Raw genomic sequence first — 18229 nt, forward strand, 5'->3', positions numbered from 1 at the left:
TTCCACCACCATTTCTCGCATAATACATTTTACAGAGACAAAAAGATTCCACTTTGTCAAGCGTATTTTGTGTCAACATTTGGAAAGTTTACAGACATATTAGCAGTTTCCATCAGGCCTGTCATTAAAAATATATCGCAGAAAAGGTTATGAAACCTGGTTACAGTAAATAACTTGTCGTATTGTGGGATCGATAAGGCAAATGATAGTAAATGCCCGACTTAATATACATTACATTCTAGACCACAGGATTCTTTCTACCTGTGTGAAGAACCCACACATCAATGACAAGAATAAATCTTCAACCTACCTTTTTAAAGCAACACATTCACCTCAGAGTTAACTTTCCACCACCTGGTTTCTAATCAATATATTTCTTTGAACTTACTTCACCCAATCTGTACCTGCATAGTGTCCATTATCCTACCCCAACTTACGTCACCTAATCTGTACCTGCATAGTGTCCATCCCCCTACCCACCCCCCTCATCCATCCACCCTAGATATTTTGTGTATGTATGTAATTGATACGTAAGCTGTTTGCAAATGTATGTAGTCTCCTTGAGCTGTTGTCGTCCATTGATGTTCTGTATTATGTCATGTTTTATGTCAACCCCAGGAAGAGTAGCACTCACCGGTCTCCTCATCCACCCACCCTCAAATCTTTCTGTAAAACTTACGTTGCTCTGGACTTTGAAGTCGGACAGCGAGGCCATGAGCTCGTCAAGCTCCCGCGTGGCGGAGGAGGCTGAGATTCTGGCCTGCAGCTGGGAGGGAGTCTCCTCCTCCCCCAACTTCTCTACCACCAATGGGGTGGGGCTAGAGATCAAACAAACATTAGGTCATAATGATGAGCGTTAAATGACCAAAGTCAAACATGAAAAACACACAGGATATAGCACAATCTGTGAGTAAGATCAAACAGTCTTCAGGAACTTGAGGTGCAGTGCCATTGCTTTGCAGTTAATTATCCCCCAATTTATGTGAATAGCAAACATTTTGGACCAGCCCTAATCCTTACATGGGAGAGGGAACAGAACTTTCTTGCTTGTCAAGGAGGCTCTTGGCGCTGAGGCGCACATCTTCGATGACTGGTGGCCTGGTGGCCACGCTGCGTTTTGGCTTCTCCATGGTGGGGCGAGGCAACTTGCCTGCCCCAGAAACCCCGTTCGCTTGCACATAATGGGTGGTGCTGCTGGAAGGCAGGGGCGGAGCTGACTCTTCTGCAACACAGGAGGAGAAAAATATATATTTACATATTGGCAAGTTTCAACAACTGCAATGGTCAAGAGACCGTAACTGTTAAATGCTTTTATGTACCAAATAGGGTTTTCTACGTGTGGGTCCTGGTCAAAAGCAGTGCACTATATAGGGAATAGGGTGTCATTTGGGATGCACACATAATGGTGTAGCGTACCCTCAGTGGGGAAGGAGGGTGTGTTGTGCTGTACAGCGTTGAGCTCCAGAAGCAGCCGGTCCAGCTCCGACAGGTTGCAGCCCAGGGAGGAGCTCATGGCAGCCTCCGTACTCTTCTGCTTGTTGGGGAAGCTGCAGGACCCAACAGACAGACAAACATCAGAGACAGACATCTGATGTTCATTTTGTCATGTGTCGCTACATGAAGTGTACTGTTTATTAAGACCATTACCTGTAGACGTGGTCCTCTTCGCTTTGGGGTAAGGGGGGGCTACTGCTATCCCTGGACCACAAGCTTTCCTGTGCAGGGCTGTAGGACTAAGAAAGGACAGGTACATATTTAGAAGTGTAGTAGTGTTCTAGGTAAAATGGTAAATGGGTGAGGGTGTCATGTGGGCACAGGCTTTTGCTCAGTCTTCAAGATTTTATTAGTTGAATCAGATCGGTTACCAACTTGAGCAAAAGCCTGAACCCACACCAGCCTTGTGTGTGTGTGTGTGTGTGTGTGTGTGTGTGTGTGTGTGTGTGTGTGTGTGAACACAAATATGTGCATGTGTGTGTACGTACCTGTGTGGACAAGGGGGTTGAATCTAGGGGTTCAAGCAAGGTTCCATTCAGGGCCTCAGCAGAGGGAGGTGGTGGTACAGGGGGAGGGGCCTGTCCTCCCGTAGGGAAAGAGTAGGGTGTCTCGTCCGGCAGAAACACTGGCCGCTTGGAGATGTGGGAGGTCGTCGACTCCAAGTCCGCCAGCAATGCATCTAGGAACATAAGAGTAAGACCCTTTTAATATTATGGTGTGATCTCCTATGTCAAACCCTGCATGTGCAGCTAAAATAAGTTATTCTTAACACACGGTTTCTGAGAACCTGTCTCAGCGGCATGCAAATCGGTCCTTGTTTCAGAGAAAAACAGAAGCAGTCTCTGTGCCTCGCTATCACCCTCAGTCCCTTTTCTCACCAACGCAGGTGTGCGGGTTTTGGCAGAGAGCTAGACACAGACAGGGGCCTCAATATTCAGCTATACAGTGAGCATAAGTACAATGGCACGTAAGCAAATTAATAACATATTCAGTCTTTAGAAGACCCCCAAAATCAACTTTAACCCTACACTTATGATTGCATCTCTCAAGGAGAAGTAAAAAAAAAAAAAAAGTATTTTAAGTTGGTAATTCCTAGACCTCTACTCAATCAATAACGGACAACAAGCCAGCCACTAGTCTACTGTAGATTCAAATTAATTTGTTGTGCAGGTTTATTTTATATTGTCATGGTATGATCTGTGATCCGATCTAGAAGAAAAAGAAACGCACCCCTATTAAGACGAGGTGCTGGCTAGCGGAGTAGAAAACTTGAAAATAAAAGAGAGCCGCACACTCTTGGAGCTCAAATGCAAAAATGTAATTACCAACGTTGACAGCCAAGCTGTCTTCATCAGGGTATAATCAAACACTGCGGGATGACTTGTTTATATAGTGTCAAAAGACACAGGTGTCTGTAATCATGGCCAAGAGTGGCCTAATATCATTGGTTAATAATCAAATATTAAAATGTCATACAAAGAACAGCATACCAACAACAAAATGGATAGCATACGATCATAGATTAATTTGACTACACAAGTTTACAAACAATTACAATGGCAAAGTCACAATAATCACAAGAATGGCTTCAGATCAAAGTCTACGTTGAGACCGAAGGGCGCAAGGGTCTTTAAATTAAAGATCCAGGCAGCCTCTGTGATCCAGTCATCATATATCCTCCTAGTCATCAATAAGTACACTTGACAGCTTGATGTTCCGGCACTTTCCCAACGTGTCCAAACACAGACAGATGTGAGCAACATTTAGATATCTTAGGAGGAGCAGCAGGGTTGTAACCCACTTCACTGAATCATCTGCACTGTTACCACACCTTTGGTTACTCATTTACCCTGCTGCTCACAAAGTTTCACTGTTAATGGATGTGAAGTAGACAGCAGCGAGACATAAGCTTTCGTAACATTTTACAGTCAAAAGTATACTTCATAAACTATTTATATACACTATTAGTAAACGGTTTCTACATTTTCCTAATTAGAAATCCTTAAAATCCCTTTAAGTAGGTTGTCTACCACAGCTTTCTCTGGTCAGGTTGTAATCGCTCACAAGTGTGTGAAACTGACCATCTTCTGCACTACGAATATGTTCCCGACTCTACTCTCCACAGGACTTTACTCCAGTCATCAACAATAAACAGAACAAACAAGTGCAACCCATAAATTAACTGAACGACATATGTATGCACCTACACTTCAAGAAGTCAACAATACAAGGTCACACTAAAAATAACTGATGACAAAAGGTGAGAAATAAAAGGAAACCACAAGAGAAACATGAGTGGAAACATACCGAGGCGATGAAGACGACTAGCACATACACACCCAGGGAGGACGAAGAGAGGAATGCAAAGGAAGACGGAGGAAGAGAGCAACCCAAACCCACTGGCTGACAGGCAGGAACTGCCACCCTTAACACCAGAGACTGGTAATGAGAGAGGAGGGAGGAAAGGGCAGGAGGAGGCGTCACTTTTGGTGGCAGCGGGAGGATTAGGTTTATCCCTAGCTATGCCAATTTGAAGTTTCAGCCTTCTTGGCTCTCTGAAGGCTGAGGTAAGAGTCTGTTCACACTCACACGACTGCTGCAAAGAACGGTTTACAAACTAGGCAATTAGAGCCAACTCGACAGAGCATTACAAGACAGCCTGAGAAAAACATGAAAAGGTTGTGGCAGTGATGGAAGGAAAGTTGTGAAAGAGGGAGGGAGAGAATGGGTAGAAAAGAATGAAATGGTCTCTGAGTACAACGCCTACAGAGAGAGTGGTGTGAGTGGTAATTAAATGAACCCTTCCTTCACACGGGCTGCTGTTCTGTCGGTCTCAAGGATCATACCAAGTGTGCTTGAGTTCAGTGACCAGGTCATTTAACATAACACACTCCCTCGGTATGGTGTGGCTGAGATGGAGAGTATCCCATGGCCCAAGGAATCATGGATGCTAAAGACAGCCAACGGTGACAGCTGGGCACTGGATCCAATTTGGCTAGTGTTGGCGTTAGCATCATTAGCATGCTGGATGATGACAGGGTTACCGAAGCAGAGGGGTTTGCTGACCGACTTTGAGATACTGTAAACATCTCAGTGGATTTGATTCTGGATACAGCAGAGCCGGGTGTTTATTCTCCTACAGCCAGATACTCCCTTTAAGGGGAAATATATAGCCTAACAACCAACCAACTACCCAAAGGGTGAGGGAAAGTAAAAAACATTGATTCCAAAATGTTAGCCTTCATTCTGGGCAACAGAAATGCTCAAAGATCCATTCACGCTTGATTTCTAGCAGAAGGGGTTTCAACAAGGTTTTTGTGGGGAAGGTAATGTACAAGTACACCTACAAGCAAAGACGTAGAATAGAGAGTCTTTAGACCAAGACCAGCCTCCAGTAATTATTTCTGGTAGTTCTAAGGGCTCAGAACATGAAGGAAACAGATTGCAATAGGTTGTGCACAAAGGAGGCTGGGGTTTTGACATTTGTTGTTGTAGACATAAGCATTAGTGTGGAGGCCTACAAAAGTGTGTCAGTCCTCTGTGCCAAAGGGCTGATGGGAACATATTACATTTTAATCATTTAGCAGATGCTCTTTTCCAGAACAACTTACTGTAGTGAGTGCATACATTAATACTTGTTCAATACTAATCCAATCAGTTGCAAGCACCATGCTCTACCAACAAAGCCACACAGGAACATGCCATGACACATCAGCTCGTAGCTAGCCATTCACATGTTCTGTTCTAACAACCAAACTCAAATTTCATTCAGAATGAAGCAACATATTGGAAATGCATTCTAAGGGGTGTGCTAGTGTGCATATTGGAACTTGGCCAAGGACTGTGCACTCTTGCCTGTTACTAGGCCATCCAGAGGTCGGAGGGAACTGCAGTAGAAGTTAAAAGTACCCTGAATGAGGGAGAGGTTGTGTCCGAATACCCATACTACATACTTAAACTGTACACTAAGCACTCTTCTTTGCATACTATTTAGCACGAACCATTTAGTAAAAATGATGCAGTACGCCATGGCCGCAACACAGTAGCGGATTCGGACTGGCTCAGTAGGTAGGGCTGGGCTGAGTGTTGGTGGATTTTTCACAATTCAACAGACATGCATTGCATTAACCAGCATGATAATAGCTCATTTCCAATTCAATACATTTCTCTGAATAGAATAGGAATGGAGTTCTAGGCATACTCAAACTGTTGAGGCAGACTATCACAGATACATTAGCCCATCTATCCTACTTAGACAGAAACTGATCACATTGTTCCAGTTCAACATACACTACCGTTCAAAAGTTTGGGGTCACTTAGAAATGTCCTTGTTTTTGAAAGAAAAGCACATTTTTCGTCCATTAAAATAACATCAGATATACAGTGTAGACATTGTTCATGTTGTAAATGCCTATTGTAGCTGGAAATGGCAGATTGATGGAATATCTACAGTTGAAGTCAGAAGTTTACATACACTTAGGTTGGAGTCATTAAAACATTTGTCAACCACTCCACACATTTCTTGTTAACAAACTACAGTTTTGGCAAGTTGGATAGGACATCTACTTTGTGCATGACACAAGTAATTCTTCCAACAATTGTTAACAGAGATCATTTCACTGAATCACAATTCAAGTGGTTCAAAAGTTTACATACACTAAGTTGACGGTGCCTTTAAACAGCTTGGAAAATACCAGAAGAGATGTCATGGCTTTAGAAGTTTCTGATAGGCTAATTGACATCATTTGAGTCAATTGGAGGTGTACCTGTGGATGCATGTCAAGGCCTACCTTCAAACTCAGTGCCTCTTTGCTTGACATCATGGGAAAATCAAAAGAAATCAGCCAAGACCTCAGAAAACAAATTGTAGACCTCCACAAGTCTGATTCATCCTTGAGAGCAATTTCCAAATGCCTGAAGGTACCACGTTCATCTGTACAAATAATAGTCCGCAAGTATAAACACCATGGGACCACGCAGCCGTAATACCGCTCAGGAAGGGGGCGCGTTCTTTCTCCTAGAGATGAACGTACGTGGGTGCGAAAAGTGCAAATCAATCCCAAAAACAGCAAAGGACTTTGCGAAGATGCTGTAGGAAACCGGTACAAAAGTATCTATATCCACAGTAAAATAAGTCCTATATCGACAACCTGAAAGGTCGCTCAGCAAGGAAGAAGCCACTGCTCCAAAACAGCCATAAAAAAGCCAGACTACGGTTGTAACTGCACATGGGGACAAAGATCATACTTTTTGGAGAAATGTCCTCTGGTCTGATAAAACAAAAATAGAACTGTTGGCCATAATGACCATCGTTATGTTTGGAGGAAGAAGGGGGAGGCTTGCAAACCAAAGAACACCACCCTAACCGTGAAGCATGGAAATGTTAGCATCATGTTGTGGGGGTGCTTTGCTGCAGGAGGGACTGGTGCACTTCACAAAATAGATAGCATCATGAGGGTTTGAAAATTGGATATATTGAAGCAACATCTCAAGACATCAGTCAGGAAGTTAAAGATTGGTCGCAAATGGGTCTTCCAAATGGACAATGACCTCAAGCATGCTTCCAAAGTTGTGGCAAAATGCCTTAAGGACAACAAAGTCGAGGTATTGGAGTGGCCATCACAAAGCCCTGACCTCAATCCCATAGAGAATTTGTGGGCAGAACTGAAAAAGCAGGTGCGAGCAAGGAGGCCTACAACCTGACTCAGTTACAGCTCTGTCAGGAGGAATGGGCCAAAATTCAGCCAACTTATTGTGGAAAGCTTGTGGAAGGCTACCCGAAACATTTGACACAAGTTAAATAATTGAAAGGCAATGCTACCAAGTACTAATTGAGTGTATGTAAACTTCTGACCCACTGGGAATGTGAGATGAAAGAAATAAAAGAAATACATCAATCATTCTCTCTACTATTACTCTGACATTTCACATTCTTAAAATAAAGTGGTGATCCTAACTGACCTAAGACAGGGAATTGTTCCTAGGATTAAAGGTCAGGAATGTGAAAAACTGGGTTAAATGTATTTGGCTAAGGTATATGTAAACTTCAACTGTATATTGCTACTATAGATGTAGTGAGGGAGGGGTCTTATAGCCCTTCCCCTTCTATTAATACAACAATGAATTATTATAATACAAACATTTGGTGCAGCCCATATCACGACCCCAAGGTGACCCCACCATCAGTCACCAGAGTTTTAGAGCATATTACTATTGAACTATTTACCAATTTAACTTATTGGTGACAGGGGGCAGTATTTTCACGTGCAGATGAAATGCATGCCCAAATTCAACTGCCTGCTACTCATCCCCAGAAGATTAGATATGCATATTATTAGTAGATTTGGATAGGAAACTGAAGTTTCTAAAACTGTTTGAATCAGGTCTGTGAGTATGACAGAACTTATGTAGCAGGCGAAACCCTGAGGAAAAACCATTCAGATTTTTTGTTTTTTTGAGGTCACTCTTTTCAATGAGTTCATTGGGAATCCAGATTTAAGAGACCTTCTTGCAGTTCCTACCGCTTCCACTGGATGTCACCGGTCTTTAGAAATTGGTTGAGGTTTTTCCTTTGTGTAATGAAGAAGTAGCTTCTTCAAAAATAGGGTCACTTCAAGTGTACTGTTAGTTAGAGGCGCGTGACCAGAAAGATAGCGTCAGTTTGTTTTCTTCCTGTATTGAACACAGATCATCCCATCTTCAATGTTATCGTTTATTTACTTTAAAAATACCTATAGTTGTATTACAAAAGTAGTTTGAAATGTTTTGACAAAGTTTACAGGTAACTTTTGAGATATTTTGTAGTCACGTTGCGCAAGTTGGAACCGGTGTTTTTCCTGAATCAAACGTGCTAAATAAATGGACATTTTGGATATATATCGATGGAATTAATCGAACAAAATGGACCATTTGTGATGTTTATGGGACATATTGGAGTGCCAACGAAAGAAGCTCGTCAAAGGTAAGGCATGATTTATATTTTTATTTCTGCGTTTTGTGTCGCGCTTGCAGGGTTGAAATGTTCTCTCTCTTTGTTTACGGAGGTGCTACCCTCAGATAATAGCATCGTTTGCTTTTGCCGGAAAACCTTTTTGAAATCTGACATGTTGGCTGGATTCACAACACGTGTAGCTTTAATTTGGTATCTTACATGTGTGATTTCATGAAAGTTAGATTTTTGTAGCAATTTATTTGAATTTTGCCCTCTGCATTTTCACTGGCTTTTGGCCAGGTGGGATGCTAGCGTCCCACATATCCCAGAGAGGTTAATAACCAGGCCGTCATACAAACTTGCTATGCTGAATTGTTGATGCACAATCGAACGTGCTGCTATATGCACACCAAAAGCAAGTCACAATGGGCAGCCTAAGCGGGCACGCGGCAATTTAACGCTTGCTAGTGTACATGCATGCACCTTACACCCATGAAGCAGCCAATCTTTGAGCAAAGATTTGTCAAGTGGAGGCACCGCTTCTGATCGAAACGAGCGGCTTCACTGCCTCTGGGAGAATCTCAATTGCCTGTGTCCCCTCTTCTTTCCTTCTTCTCAAAACCCATTGGTGGAAAGGTTAGAGGGGCGGGACCTCTGGCTTTCTTATCCAAAGGGTTATGAAACGGATAGGGGATGCGAGGAGTATGCAACTGGGATTCTCCGACTGACTCAGAGTAGCCTTCCATCCGGCTTCACATGTTGCGTTTATATTTTTGTTCAGTATAATAGTTTTTTTGCACCCCTACTTTGACAGTCAGGCGCCCATGAATCCATATGTTCAAATCAAAAAGGTCTGACTAACATGACATCTATAACGCAGCTACATCCTGACACATTCACAAATCAAAAGATGGTTTAGTATTGGTTTAAAAGCTCTGACGAAGACCAAGAGAACAAGCCCTCTTCAAATGAGAAAACTAATCAACTTTGGGTAAAAATACTTATGTTTTCAAAGATTTATCCTAAGATGCAATACACAATCATTTTAAGGAGAATTAAATATATATACTAATCCTACATTTGAACACCACTGCAGAAGCTTCGCTATTCAGTATCTTCCCAATTAAGTAGCCTAGTTTTGTTGCTTTGCTACTCCTAAAGCCAGGGCCGATCACTCACAGCCCACCTCTTACAATGTATTGTGGAAAGTGTGCATCGAATTCTACTAGTTGAAATGGCAAAATGAGGTTAACATCCTGGCATTTAAACCATTCTTGATTTTAGAAAATTCACATAAAACATTCTATTTAAGCATAATGAGAACGTGTCATTTCCTGCTATTCGTTGATTTCAGTAGTGCATCCCCAGGACTCTATTTTCTAAATGTTGCATAATATTAAATGTTATTTTTAGCATACTCAACCTACTATTTAGAACACAAAGTATGGGTATTCGGACATGGCAAGAGTCTCCTCGGCTCGCCTGCAGCTGGGAGATAGCATTTCAACCTCAGAATACTAAACCAATCCTCTTCCATAAAATGCTGACATTCCATAAATGTAATATACAGTCGAAAAGACATAGGCCGTATTGGAGAACAAGTTCCTAAACCAGTCGCTCAACAGTGAGTAACTAGGACGACTTGAGCTCCCTGTTAAGAGGTTGAGAACCCCTGGCTAAAATAAGAAGCCTAAAGCCCCTAAATATACCCACCACCAGAGCTTTATGTGCTTGGGTGAAGAGCATGACCAAACTGCAGGATCCGCAACCACAAAGAAGCTTCTAGACTTTTCTTTGCAGTTCCATCACAACCAAATGTGATCCGATTCAGGAAAATAGGCTTATGTCGCAAGCCACGACAGGAGAGCCCTTTGAACGTACATTTTTTCATAATTTATTGGGCAGAAATGTTTCTTGAACATGTGAACTTTCATGTGCATTAATATCAAACTTGTATGTCAACAACAATACCGAATGAACACTTATTTTAAGTTAATATAATACATCAATAAAATCAATTTAGCCTCAAATAAATAATGAAACGTGTTCAATTTGGTTTAAATAATGCAAAAACAAAGTGAAGGTTGAAGCGAAAGTGCAATATGTGCCATGTAAAAAAGATAACGTTTAAGTTCCTTGCTCAGAACATATGAAAGTTGGTGGTTCCTTTTAACACGAGACTTCAATATTCCAGGGTAAGAGGTTTTAGGTTGTAGTTAATATAGAATTTATAGGAATATTTCGCTCTATACCATTTGTATTTCATATACCTTTGACGATTGCATGTTCTTATAGGCACTTTAGTATTGCCAGTGTAACAGGAAAATAGCTTCAACGTCCCTCTCAGGAAACAGCAGAGGGCTCCTCCCTGGAGAGGGTAGCTAGTTTTAACCAGCATACACATCACGACAACAGCCCCCTCACACTGACAGCGTTACCCATGCATCAACCTCAGGAGGCTGAAGAAAACAACCACCCCAGAGGCTCAGAGCAAGTGAAGTTTGCTCTCCAGAGGGTAGTGAGGCTATTAGCGTCACCGGGCGCTAACTAGCCCTAGGCCATTTCAGGAAGGCCATAAAGATCATCAAGGACATCAACCAGCCTCATCTGGGGAGTTGATAGGCTTGAAGTCAAAAACAGCTTCATCTCAATGCCTTGACTGTTAAACAGCCACCACTAAAGAGCTGCTGGCAAAACGCAACTCCAGCCATTTTAAAATGGGTGCTGTTTGAATGAATGTTTATGTTACTTACCCTACATTATTCATCCTGCTTCTGCCTACCACCGCATCCAGTCAGATAGCCACTTTAATATGCCACTTTGTTTACTTTGCTCAGTCATATGTATATATGCAACACAGCTCTGATCACTCATTCATATATGATACATATCTAGTAATATCATCAACCATGTCGGAACTAGATTTCGCTACACTCGCATTTAACATCTGCTAACATGTGTATGTGCATTTAATTAATAATAATAATAATGTGTAATATATATATGCCATTTAGCCCCCTGAGCAGCTTTTATAGCAAGGGAAACAACCACCCCAAGGCTCAGAGCGACTTACAGTCAACTAGTGCATTTCATTCTACACCAGCCTCATCTGGGGGTTGATAGGCTTGAAGTCATAAACAGCACAACCCACTACCCTGGCAAAACGCAAAAAGTGCTGTTTGAATGAATGTTTATGCGCCTGCTCTAGTCCAACTGAGCCACAGAAGGACTAGTTAACTAGTGATTATGATTGATTGTTTTTTATAAAGATATGTTTAATGCTAGCTAGCAACTTAGGTAGGTATAAAAACAAAAAACAAATTGAAAAAAATAATTTTAAAAAGACAAATCGGAGCCCAAAAATACCAATTTCCGATTGTTATGAAAATGTGAAATCGGCCCCAATTCATCCACCATTCCGATTAATCGGTTGACCTCTAGTATGAACTTCGTTTAGTCATATCTCAGAATGCCATTTCACATCTATTGTATAATAATGCTATAATATTTGTCTAATTTGTTTTTCAGCATCAAATCAGTAGAACACACCCCACTCTCATCCACCAGTCATACCGTCATCAAAAATAGAGCTGGCCCAAGCAAGCAAAGGCAGCAGCGCAGTCAGCTACATGCACCATTTCTTCACCAACTACAGCATTGAGGAAAACACGTGTGGAACTGAATTGTGATAACTGCAGTGGAAAAAACTAAAACAAGTTTGTGCTACGGTATTGTGCCTGGTGGACCCTGCACAAGCTCCACCACAATCTGGACCGTCACTTCCTGATCACAGGCCACACAGAGTTTGCCCCTGACTGGTGCTTCGGCCTCATCAAGCAACGCTTCAGAAAGACCAGAGTGAACACTTTGTCTGAGATTGTTAGTGTTGAAGTCAGCACTGTGACAGGGGTTAACATCCCACAGCTGGTTGGACTGGAGGATGATACGGTTCTGGTGGAAAGCTATGGTTGGCAACAACACCTGACTCCGTACTTCAGGCCGCTGCCACAGATCAAACAGTACAAGCACTTCAGGTAAAAATAACTTTCATTGTGTGAGGTTATTCTTATCTAAACTTGGGAGGTGAATTGGTGTTGTGCAGGGTTGTAATGTCAGATTTCTTTGTTCTCCGTTTTACAGTTTCGATGCTCTGGAGCCTGGTGTTGTCACGAAGGAGCGGTCGGACTGTCGGGACCAGGTTTCAGCTGCTGCGCATCCTTCCTCCCATAGATGGTCTCATGGTGGTCCTTCTGTGGCTCAGTTGGTAGAGCATGGCGCTTGTAACGCCAGGGTAGTGGGTTCGATTCCCGGGACCACCCATACGTAGAATGTATGCACACATGACTGTAAGTCGCTTTGGATAAAAGCGTCAGCTAAATGGCATATATTATATTATTATTATTATTATTATTATTATATATTATTTGAGAAGATCAGGGAGTTTTGCGACGAAGAGGCTATGGACATCAAGTCCTAAACCAAAGTCAAGGGCAGGACAGAAACAGGCTCTCCGAATGTAGATTCCGTTGTTCATGCGTGGTTCGGACAGACCAGTCATTAGCATTATCTGCAGTGCCTCTATTCAAATGACTCTCTGTCTCACTCACACACACACACACACACACACGTTGCTGCTATTATTATAATAGTTATCCTGCTGCTCAGTCACTTCACCCCTGATTGTATGCATAGAACTACCTCATATCACTGATATCGTTATTGTACACACACACAAATGTATATTGACACAGTCTGATATTACTACTATGCAAGTAACCATTTGGCTGTACCGTTTACACCTTCTGTAGAGACCATCCACTTCAATCAATATTCATTATATATCAATATTTTGCTATGTGGTCGTAACATGATTATGTGACATACCAACAATATCATGTGACCGTATCAAGTGTCCACCACAAACATATGGCACATGCATATGTTTATGTACTGTACATGTGCACCTTACTCAGGTTGCATGGGCTTAACTTACATTGGGGCAAAAAAGTATTTAGTCAACCACCAATTGTGCACTTAAAAAAGATGAGGCCTGTAATTTTCATCATAGGTACACTTCAACTATGACAGACAAAATGAGAAGGAAAAAAAAAAATCCAGAAAATCACATTGGAGGATTTTTTATGAATTTGCAAATTATGGTGGAAAATACGTATTTGGTCACCTACAAACAAGCAAGATTTCTGGCTCTCAGACCTGCAACAACTTCTTTAAGAGGCTCCTCTGTCCCCCACTCGTTATCTGAATTCTTTCTTATTTTGTCTGTCACAGTTGAAGTGTACCTATGATGAAAATTACATGCCTCATCTTTTTAAGTGGGAGAACTAGTGCAATTGGTGGCTGACTAAATACTTTTTTGCCCCACTGTATGTATGGAATACTATGTGATAAGTGCATGTGTAACGGTATATAAAGTAGGCTAATGTACTGGTGTGAAGGAATTTTGCCAGTGGTGTAAAGTACTTGAAATGACTACTTAAGTAGCTTTTTGTGGTATCTGTACATTACTTTACTATAACAGTTTTGGCTACTTTTACTCAATAGATTTTCCTTGACACCCAAAAGTACTGGTTACATTTTGACAGGGAAATTGTCCAATTAACACACTTATCAAAAGAACATCCCTGGTCATCCCAACTGCCTCTGGTCTGGCCGACACACTAAACACAAATGCTTTGTTTGTTGGAGCGTGCCCCTGGCTGGCTTCAAAAAGAAGAAAACAACAACTGATTGTGCCATCTGGTTAAATAAGGAATTTGAAATTATTTATACTTTTACTATGACAATTTAGTACTTTTCCACCACTGGATGTGACTAGGGGTTATAGCATTTCTTTAACATGACCCATCAATATAGCCAAGTGTGTCTGGGTAAGTGTCTATAAAATGTATCTGGACACTATGTTAACCTGGAATTGTTCTTTATTGTAGGCTACCACACACACACACACACACACTACACACCGTTTAGCACATGACCTCACATGTGAATCCTTAAAAGAGCGATGATGGGGCTGGCTGAATGGGTGTAGACAATGGAGAGCACCCCAGTAGGTACCAAAACTTTCAAAGGCTCTTTTCTCAAAAGTGAGTTTACAAGTTGATCAACCTTCAAAGCAGAATTACTTTCACATTGTTCCTCAATTGCAGTGTATGATATACCATTTTCTAGCTTTGAGTATCTATTTTTATCCAATGTAAAAAATAAATAAATAAATAAAGTTTGCTACATAAGACCGATTTGAGCCGGTCAGTCACAAATACTAAACAATAGGCTGACACCTGGATGAAGTGAAGACTGGAGGATAGTTGAAGGGTGCCACAACAGAAGTGGGTTGGTGTGACCGTGGAGACTCCCTCCCAGTACAAATAAACTGTGTTTCTTAATTACGATGTCACTTTGAGCACAGAGTCACTTAGGATTCATTACACATACAGACAGAGAGAGAGAGAGAGAGAGCGACACAGACAGCCGTGCTGCCCTGTTCTGAACCAATTGCAACTTTCCTAAGTCCTTTTTTGTGGCACCGGACACCACGACTTAAGTTGTCCAGGTGTGACAATTCTAGGGCCTGTAGGACCTGCCTTGTTGACAGTGCTTTTAAGAAGGTAGAGCAGCGCCTTATCTTGGACATACTTCTCCCCATCTTAGCTACTGTTGTATCAGTATGTTTTGACCATGACAGTTTACAATCCAGGGTAACTCCAAGCAGTTTAGTCACCCCAACTTGCTCAATTGCCACATTCTTTATTACAAGATTTAGTTGAAGTTTAGGGTTTCGTGAATGATTTGTCCCAAATACAATGCTTTTAGTTTTAGAAATAACTTAGCCCTTGCCACACACTCAACCTAACTGCCACTAAGTGCTGCATTCATTTCAGTCATTGTAGTAGCTGACATGTATAGCCTTGAGTCATCCACATACATAAACACTGGCTTTCCTCAAAATATATATATATATATATATATTTAAATGGGCCTATCCATGTAAAAAGGCAGGCCTTCGCCAAGACACTTCTGCCCATCTTCAATTATTGTGTCTTGAATGATCGGGTCTTCAAATATCCCTTGCTTTTAGGTTACGATTAGCATCCCCCTCTTCAAAGGGGGAGACACCCTGGACACAAACTGTTACAGACCTATATCCATCCTGCCCTGCCCATCTAAGGTCTTCGAAAGCCTAGTCAAACAGATCACTGACCATCTCGAATCCCACCGTACCTTCTCCGCTGTGCAATCTGGTTTCCGAGCCGGTCACGGGTGCACCTCAGCCACCCTCAAGGTACTAAACGATATCATTACCGCCATCGTTGCTAAAAGACAGTACTGTGCAGCAGTCTTCATCGACCTGGCCAAGGCTTTCGACTCTGTCAATCACCGCATTCTTATCGGCAGACTCAGTAGCCTCGGTTTTTCTAATGACTGCCTTGCCTGGTTCACCAACTACTTTGCAGACAGAGTTCAGTGTGTCAAATCGGAGGGTCCTCTGGCAGTCTCTATGGGGGTGCCACAGGGTTCAATTCTCGGGACAACTCTTTTCTCTGTATATATATCAAGGATGTTGCTCTTGCTGCGGGCGATTCCCTGATCCACCTCTACGCAGACGACACCATTCTGTATACTTCTGGCCCTTCCTTGGACACTGTGCTATCTAACCTCCAAATTGAGCTTCAATGCCATACAACACTCCTTCCATGGCCTCCCAACTGCTCTTAAACGCTAGTAAAACCAAATGCATGCTTTTCAACCGTTCGCTGCCTGCACCCGCACGCCCGACTAGCATCACCACCCTGGATGGTTCCGACCTAGAATATGTGGACATCTATAAGTACCTAGTTGTCTGGCTAGACTGTAAACTCTCCTTCCAGACTCATATCAAACATCTCCAATCTAAAAATCAGATCTAGAGGCGGCTTTCTATTCCGCAACAAAGCCTCCTTCACTCACGCCACCAAACTTACCCTAGTAAAACTGACTATCCTACCGATCCTCGACTTCCTTATACCACCCACCACTGCGACCTGTATGCTCTAGTCGGCTGGCCCTCGCTACATGTTCGTCGCCAGACCCACTGGCTCCAGGTCATCTACAAGTCCATGCTAGGTAAAGCTCCGCCTCATCTCAGTTCACGATGGCAACACCCACCCGTAGCACGCGCTCCAGCAGGTGTATCTCACTGATCATCCCTAAAGCCAACACCTCATTTGGCCGCCTTTCCTTACAGTTCTCTGCTGCCTGTGACTGGAACGAATTGCAAAAATCTCTGAAGTTGGAGACTTTTAGCTCCCTCACCAACTTGAAACATCTGCTATCTGAGCAGCTAACCGATCGCTGCAGCTGTACATAGTCTATTGGTAAATAGCAAACCCAATTTAACTACCTCATCCCCATACTGTTTATATTCATTTACTTTTCTGCTCTTTTGCAAACCAGTATATCTACCTACATATGACCATTGATCATTTATCACTCCAGTGTTAATCTGCAAAATTGTAATTATCCGCCTACCTCCTCAAACCTTTTGCACACAATGTATATAGACTTTTTTTCTTTCCACTGTGCTATTGACGTGTTTATTGTTTACTCCATGTGTAACTCTGTTGTCTGTGCACACTGCTATGCTTTATCTTGGCCAGGTCACAGTTGTAAATGAGAACTTGTTCTCAACTAGCCTACCTGGTTAAATAAAGGTGAAATAAAAAAAATACAAAATAAAATACAAAATCGATTTGCCACACTGACAGACAAAATGCTTGATCAGAACATGTCATCAATTATTCAGCCATACATGCTTTTTTACTGGATGATGTGTACCTAACCCGGTATATAAAATAGATAAGATGCCGTCAGCTAATGGGTTTCAGGATTACGTATTTTTCACCATTCTGCTTCATTCTAATCAAAATCAAACAGTGTATGTTGCAGACAGAAGAGGGCGACATTGAATTGGTAAAAGAGAGGGAGGGAGAGACTTGGCAGAACTGTCAACATGAGGGCCTATCTTGAACATAGGCTACTTGATATAGGGAGAAGGGACATGTATTGTAATAGGCAGGGGCACAACTGGGGGGGAACATATTTAGAATTATTTTTTATATCCAGTCAGATAAACACTTCAAAAACACAAGACCACTTTGAGGTGTCCACATGATTCTAAAGCACACCGTTGCCTCGTTTGTATCACCAGGGGGGACAAAAATAAAATGCAATTTCAGAATGTGTGTGTGGGGGGGGGGGACATGTCCCGTCCCCAGTGAAAGTTGTACCCGTTAATAGGCCAATATATGTCAATCATCCCAACGAGAGAGTGGACAGAAATCTGCCATGGTTATGTTGAGCATTCCTTCCTGTGTATCAACTGTGTGCCCCCTCGCTCTTCATTATCTTATCTGATGGGCAGCAAGGTGTACGGGGAATTTCTGACATGCTATCACCGCCTCGCTTTTTAGATATATTTTTTAAATAAAATAAATGAGAGATGTTGAGTCTCCAGTGTCAGTAGGTTTACCAAAACTGACATTTTAACAGTCAGTAGAGTGGCTTTTGAATATGACATGAGCTGGCAAGCTATTTGAGAGATGCTGCAAACACACACACACACACACACACCACACACCCTCTCCAGGTCAGTGACAGGCAGCAGAACTCTGTTGGGATTGTGTGTGCATCAGAAATTCCAGCCGCTTCTGCGACAACATTCACAGGTGCCTACCCACTAAAACTATAGTAAACACATTTAGGCAACCTAATGCATACCAAAAAGTCGAGGAATAATCTTAAATTGAG

The 18229-nt window shown here is 42.1% G+C and overlaps 1 protein-coding gene across 2 annotated transcripts in view; it reads right to left on the minus strand.

The window, feature by feature from the left end:
* LOC118400453 (paxillin-like) overlaps nt 1–18229 on the minus strand; it is a 70101-nt gene that overhangs the window by 18677 nt on the left and 33195 nt on the right. Inside the window, exons 1-6 of one of the 2 annotated variants that reach the window (XM_035797343.2) lie at nt 3802–3910; nt 1983–2173; nt 1648–1733; nt 1417–1547; nt 1021–1222; nt 680–818 (exon numbers count right to left, since the gene is read on the minus strand). In XM_035797343.2, the coding sequence (XP_035653236.2) occupies nt 680–818; nt 1021–1222; nt 1417–1513 (438 nt within the window). In that variant the 5' untranslated portion in view covers nt 1514–1547; nt 1648–1733; nt 1983–2173; nt 3802–3910. Of the gene's footprint in view, nt 1–679; nt 819–1020; nt 1223–1416; nt 1548–1647; nt 1734–1982; nt 2174–3801; nt 3911–18229 lie in introns of those variants that run through there. The other variant, XM_035797342.2, reaches the window with a different exon arrangement.

Source organism: Oncorhynchus keta, chromosome 21, assembly GCF_023373465.1.
Source record: "Oncorhynchus keta strain PuntledgeMale-10-30-2019 chromosome 21, Oket_V2, whole genome shotgun sequence".
Classification (NCBI taxonomy): Eukaryota; Metazoa; Chordata; class Actinopteri; order Salmoniformes; family Salmonidae; genus Oncorhynchus; species Oncorhynchus keta.